Source organism: Myotis lucifugus, unplaced genomic scaffold (assembly GCF_000147115.1).
Source record: "Myotis lucifugus unplaced genomic scaffold, Myoluc2.0 scaffold_208, whole genome shotgun sequence".
Classification (NCBI taxonomy): Eukaryota; Metazoa; Chordata; class Mammalia; order Chiroptera; family Vespertilionidae; genus Myotis; species Myotis lucifugus.
This window is the reverse complement of record NW_005871256.1, coordinates 17428-24323: the sequence shown is the minus strand read 5'-3', so window position 1 is coordinate 24323 and position 6896 is coordinate 17428. Positions and strand designations below refer to the sequence as shown.

The window sequence follows — 6896 nt, the reverse complement described above, 5'->3', positions numbered from 1 at the left end:
AAGTCTGACTACTAGAAAATACAATTTTATCAGTATTGGCTGCAGCCTAGGGCTCAGATCAGGCATCAGAATATGTTGTCATGCCCTAGCCGGGTAGCTCAGTTGGTTAGAGCGTCATTCTGATATGCCAAGACTATGAGCTTGATCCCTAGTCAGGGCACATACAAGACTCAGTGAATGCATAAATAAGTGGAACAACAAATCAATGTTTCTCTCCCTTCCTTCTTTCTCTCTAAAATCAATTAAAAAAAGAAAAAAGAATGTCATCCTTAAACCTAATCTAGTATGAAATATGATTTTCATGCAACTTTTGGGGTTCTACAACACGTTGGTTGAGAATAAAGACAGCCCGGCCGGCGTGGCTTGGTGGTTGAGCATCGACCAATGAACCAGGTCACGGTTCAATTCCCAGGCAGGGCACATGCCCGGATTGTGGGCTCGGTCCCCAGTGTGGGGGGTGTGCAGGAGGCAGCCAATCAATAATTCTCATCATTAATGTTTCTCTCTCTCCCTTCTCCGAAATCAATAAAAAAACATTAATTAAATAAGAGAATAAAGACAAATCTCAAATACAAACAAATTACAGACCTTACTGGTTGACCTACTCATTATCCTGACTAGACATATAGCTCAGCATGCTAATAACATAGCTGCTGTGTGGGGCACCTTCTCTATTTCACATGCTGTGTAAATTATGGATACATTCTAATCCACAATTCCCCTATCTCAACTGATGCATTTTAATAAACAGATCATTTATCACAGGGGAAAGGCAGGATTTCAGCCGTGACCCTGGAGCTAAATTTGAAGAATAATTTTAAGTTAGATGCAGAATCTGAAACTCAGATGCCAGTGGGGGCCAGGCACTCAGGGGCATGAGTGGAGTGAGCTGGAAAGGGAGCAGCCAGCCCCTGGCTCCACAGCTGATGCTGGGCAGCATCCGGGCCCCGTGCGGCCAGAGGAAGCACAAGACCTAGGTTTCTCTATGGGTCTCTTAAGCTTTAAATGTTAGAATTTTTAAAAATCATGAAAAGCAACAGGGCAAACAACATCTATCTGTGCGCTGGTCCTCGCCTACAGGCCATCTATTTTCTGAGTTAGCCCTGGGAGAGAGGAGGGACATTTTAGTAACATGGAAATGGCACTTGCAAAGTCAAGACCTAGACCTAGGGCGGGCAGCCTGGCTAGGGAGCTGCAGGCCATTTGGTTTGGTGGGAGCATGAGGGAGAGGAGCTACAGGGCAATCCGTCAGGCCCTAGACGCCAGCTGCTCACTGGGGCCGTGTATCTCAGTTCACATCCTGACGGCCACTGAGTGGAACGAACCCCTGCACCAGGCAGCAGCCCTATCCTGTCCACCCCATCAGTGTGAGGGTCCAGGCAGGAGCAGGGCCATCCCACCACTGCTGTTCTGCTGCTCCACAGATTAAACATATGAAAGGATAGCAACTGGGAACTGAGAGTGAGATGGACTTTATCTATAAAACAACGCAAAGTCTACTTGAATTAAAAAACAGTTCCAATTTTTATTCATAAAATTAACCCAAACAGCAACAACAAACATACAGAGCCACATATCAATAACAAACCAGGAAGGAAACAAAATATTCCAGAGACATCTTGAACAACTTTAAAGGAATACACACCAGGCTAAAAACCTACAGCTAAAACCGTGGTTGCACAACAGGTTACGTTTATTCCTGCATTTTCTCAATAAGTTCTTCCTTATATTTGCCTTTCTCTTTTCCAACTTGTCGAGATTTGGCTTTGCGTTCAAGAATTTTTTTCCGATCTTTGTCCAGTTTTAGCCTGGTGATAACCACCTTTTAGGAGTGAGAAAACAAACAAATCTTTGTTTTTTAAGTGTGAAGGTTTATAACCACGATTAGTTTGTACAGAGCGGTCCCCTCAACAATAGCAGCTTAGGTTCTTTCTGGCACCTGACCTCCTGCCCCTCTAATGCCTGAGGACTAGGATAGGAAATGTCGTTCGGGCTGGGAAAAATTACACGACCAGCATCTTTCTGGTTTGTCTAGCCTCCCTTGGCTGGCAAATGCATTAAGAAACATTGCATTCCCCTGCCAGCTACTGTGCAATACAGAGATTACAAGGTATGAGCCCGACCAGTCTGCCCTAAGGATCTGAACCTGGGGAGAGACCCTGCAATTCAGTGTATAAAGTGGGAGTGCAAAGGAGGAACATCATATCCCACAGGGTGAGTGAGGGCCACGGGGAATGCTCTCTTCTCCTCTGCACATGATCTAGTGGGGAAGTGAGGTCTGGAATGACTCTATCAAGCCCTCCTGACCTCCCCCAGGAGGTCCCTGCCAGGGTCACCTGTGTAAACGGCACCAACACGTCAACAACTCTGACAGCTACACATGCTGTGACCACCGCCGCCCAGTCCCGGGCCTACCTTGCTGGGGTGAATGCCCACGTGGACAGTGGTGCCGTTGGCCTTCTCACGCTGCACCCGCTCGATGTAGATGACATACTTCTTCCTGTACACCTGGACCACCTTGCCGATTTGCTGACCTTTGTAGTGTCCTCGAACCACCTGAGAGGAAATACAAAAGAGACCCCCCATTTCCAATGCATGGACATTAGTGAGGACACTATCAGGAACACACAGGCTAACATACTTCATACAAAACAGATGAATCCGGGCAGTCAAAAGTCAGCTTTTTTTCGGTATAAATCTGCTTTGTGTTATTCTAAGTCAGGTGGAATTTCTCTACCTGAATTTTTTTCTTTTCATATCTGAAGAACAAAAAATTCCTTGAATTTAAATGGCCATCACAGAACTAATCCTTAGAGTAAAAGATATAATCACCGTATACCTAAGACCAATACAATGTTATATATCAGCTATATAAAAAATACAATCACTCTGACGTCCTAAACAAAGAACGGTTAAAGATATACTGAGACTCATGCAACCATTTAAAATCTGTTTTCAAAACATAATTTATGACCTAGGAAAATGCTTTCGAGAAAAAAAGAGAATACAAAGCTATATATATAGAATATAGTCTGAATCTGAATCTTGTATGTATATGTTTCATATATATAGTGCATAAATGATGAGATTGAAATGTATCCAAATAACCATAATGGCTGCCAGTAGACAGGAAGTAGAATTACAGATGACTATTTTTAAATTTTAAATTCTTCCAAATTTTAAGATTTCTACAATTAATACAAATACTTTATAGTCAAGACAATTTTAATGTTAAATTGAAATCTTGTGGGCTATTTTTGTATACTGAAAAACTGCTCACACTCCCAACTCTATTAAAAAATCAACCCAAAAAATAAAGGAATAAAAAATAAACCAGATTATTGTTTCCCTGAAAGCAAGAGCCTATTTAACATTAGCAACAATATAGGTGATATTCATTAATAAGCATAGAGGAAATACCTCATATAAAGAACTGGAGAGGTACATCTACACAATGGAAAACTATGCTGCTGTAAAAAAGGAGGAACTCCTACCATTTGCAACAGCATGGATGGACCTGGACAGCATTATGCTAAGTGAATAAGCCAGTCAGAGAAAGATAAATATCACACGATCTCATTTGTGGAATATAATCAACAACATAAACTGATGAACAAAAATAGAACCAGAGACAGAGAAGCATCCAACAGACTGTCCAACCTATGAGGGAAGGCGGGGGGTGAAGGGGTAAGAGATCAACCAAAGGACTTGTATGCATGCATATGAGCATGACCAATGGACATAGACAGTAGGGGGGTGAAGGCATGTGCTGGCGGGTGGGAGCGGCGGGGAAGGGTCAGTGGGGGGAAAAGGAGACTCATGTAATACTTTCAACAATAAATAAATTTAAAAAAAAAGAAAAGAACTGGAGAATCTCAATACTCCAGGTTGTCTACCAAGGCGAGGCTCAGGCTGGAAAGAGAACAGCCTTGCTTCACTGAAAGCCTACCGCACTCGGTACGATCAGAGACTCTCCCATGGAGGGCTGGGAAGAAGCCCCTATGAACACGATCAAGGCTGAAGGTGCTGATAAAGCCAGTCCGGAAGGGACAGCTGGGTAAAGAGAAGCAGACCAACGCTTCACCCAGTGAGGTGGGCGTGGCTGAAAAGGTGAGGAAGAGGTGAGGTTGGCACCCAGAGTCTGGCTGGGCAACTGGATGGATGATGGCTATGCCCTTCTTCCCCAGAGACACGGAGCACGGGGGAGGAGATAGATTTTAGGAGAAAACATGCTGAATAGTTGGCACCTGGAGACATACACTCTAGGGAAAAATTCCATTAGCAGCAAGAGGGCCGACTGGGTCCGCAACGAAGGCCTGGGAGTGATCTCCTGCAGAGCCTGGTGCAAAAGCCACCCTGAGCAACGCCTGGCAAACTAGCAGCCAGGGGGCTAATAAAAAAACAGCTTGCTTGGCCGACACACTCTTTTAAAAAATAAATTCTTAATAGAGAATTGAACCTGAATGCTGTTAACTAGGCGGGGCGGGTGCTCTCCGGTGGCTCTGGGCCCCCATCTCCGGTCTAACACCTTGGCGGGGTCCCAGCACTTGCCGGGGTGCCGAGGGCAAGCGAAGGCTATGCCTCCCTCACGTCCAAGCACACAGGGCGCGTTCAGGCCAAGGCGTGCGACGCATCTGGGTCCCGAGAGCCCGAGGGGGCAGAACCTGGACCTCGTCGTCCTTGCGGATGGGCATGGAGCGGACGCTGTACTTCTGCCGCAGCTCCTTGGAGAGCGGGGAGGACATGATCTTGCGGCGCACGTGCGAGGGGGCGTTGAAGTGGCGTTTGCGGTTTTTGCTGCGGTCCGAGGTCACGAAGGGGTTGCACTTCATGGTGACCGTCTGCAAAGAGCGCGGCGGAGGAATGGAAGGTCAGGTTCGATGCTCGATCCCCAGTGGGGGGCGTGCAGGAGGCAGCCGATCCATGATCCTCATCATGGATGTTTCCATTTCTCTCTCCCTCTCCCTTCCTCTCTGAAATCAATCAAAACATTGTTTAAAAACTAAGCGGGGCATGGTGGGGCGTGCAAGCCTGATGGGAGGGGTCGTGGGAGAGGAGGCACTGGCGCCGGAGGCTGCCCGGAGCGGGGAGGGGAGGGACAGGAAGGAATGCGCGGTTGGGGAACCGCAGAGGGATCTTGGGGGGGAGGCGGGCAGTCCCGGGGTCCTACTGGGCGGACTGCTTCACAGTCCGAGAGAAAACACCAGCCTCTACTCACCTACCTGGCGCCGGAAGTGCTCGGATGGTACGCTCGCCGGACAGGAAGTGAGGCTTCCCGGCCGCGCAAGCGCAGAAAAGAAAAGCGGGGCCCCATTCCCTCGAAATGAAGCTGAATGGCGCCCCATGCGGATTGGGGTGGAACCGCAGTACCTCGTTTCCAGGGACCCCCGATGGGTAAGCGGCCCTGCAGGGAACTGGGAAGGATGGCACCTCTGGGGAGGAGGGGCCTATTTTTGTAGGACCTGCAATGTAGGCTTATTGATGTCCTTTGATTTATTTTTAAATATATATTTTTTTATTGGTTGATAGGTTGAAGCTCAACCACAGAGCCATGCCAGTTGGGCTTGATGTTCTTTTAACAGGTACACGGTCAATAGTCTTTTTCTTACCCCAAACGCTTTCTTTGCAGAAGTTGTCTAGGCATATTTTTGGGGTGTTTTTAATGTCATGATGCTTCAAATGCCATCTGCTGACTTGCTTCTTAAAATCATCGAGAAGCCTGTTCACAATGCAGACTTTCATGCTCCACCACAGTCCGGCAAAACCAGACAGTTGTAGGTTGGGGGTCAGGGAATCTGAATTTAAAGCAAGCACTCCCCCCACCAGATGTTTGAGGATCGTGGCTAACCAACCACCTGGCTTTGCAAAACTTCCCCCCGATTTTTTAGCTTTGTTCGGAAGAGCTGAGGTTGTAACAGTCAGACCTTGACCCAAGTGCCTCTTCATGTTGCTGGCCCTTGGGGAGCCGCCTCCATGTTTCTGAGCCTCAGTTTCCTCATCTGTGAAATGGGAATGATCTTAGCAAGTGCCTCGTGGAGTTATTATGAGGACTAAATGAGTTAATTCGTTTATAGTGTTTAGGGCAGTGTCTGGCACACAGCGCTCAATTACAGCCATCAATATTCCTAATCTCCCAGAAAGTCCCAAACCGGGCCTCGAATTCAGACTTCCCCCATTAACTCTAGATGACGCAAACCGTAAGTTTTCTGTGTTTGATGTAAACACATGCGGTGCACCACGCTGGGGGAGCTCGGGTGTGGTGTCTCTTTGTTTTATAACCTCCAAACGCCTCCAGAAAGGCCAACCGGGACACTTGGCCACTCACTTTCCCCATCTGAGAAATGGGACTATTGATAGTATTTACCTCATTGGTTAGGTGTCAGGATGAAACAAACCCTTAGCACAATGCTTAGCACAAAGTTAGCACTTAATACTGATAGAAATTACTGTTTATGAGATGAATGAATAGTACAGGCTAGTTTTATTAGGCTGAGCATTTACTGTCAGGTGTTGTGCTAACAGCTTTACAGACATTCCCTTATTTCATCTGTAAACAACCCTCTGAGCTGTCCCTTTTACAGGGGAGAAAGCCGGTTCTGAATGAGATAGGAGTGGTGGGTGAACATGACCCGGCATATGTATTCAATATGGCAGCCAATAAAGATGATGAGATCTATCCTTACTCACATAGAAAGGTGCCTACTAAGTGAGGAAAAAGCAAACTACAAAATAGTATCAACAGCACGACCCCGTGTTGTTTATGGAAGAATATCGTTAAAATGCTGACAGTGATGACCTCTGATTACTGGGATTAGGGGTGACCTTTGTGTCCCCTTTATAACTTTTTGCTCTTTTCTGATTTTCCTCCAACGGGGCTATGAACATGTCTTACTTGT

At 46.5% G+C, this 6896-nt stretch overlaps 1 protein-coding gene across 2 annotated transcripts; it reads right to left on the bottom strand.

The window, feature by feature from the left end:
- Nucleotides 1-1456: 1456 nt before the first annotated feature.
- RPL26L1 (ribosomal protein L26 like 1) lies at nt 1457-5262 on the bottom strand. Of its 2 annotated transcripts, none has more exons than XM_006097656.3 (4): nt 5219-5262; nt 4665-4841; nt 2416-2556; nt 1457-1822 (listed from the first exon to the last, which is right to left on the bottom strand). In XM_006097656.3, the coding sequence occupies exons 2-4, from the start codon at nt 4830-4832 to the stop codon at nt 1694-1696; spliced, it is 438 nt and encodes a 145-aa protein (XP_006097718.1). In that variant the 5' UTR covers nt 4833-4841; nt 5219-5262; the 3' UTR covers nt 1457-1693. The 2 variants fall into 2 exon arrangements, with proteins under 2 accessions (XP_006097718.1, XP_006097717.1); XM_006097655.3 differs by having other exon boundaries at nt 5223-5241.
- Between the last annotated feature and the right edge of the window lie 1634 nt (nt 5263-6896).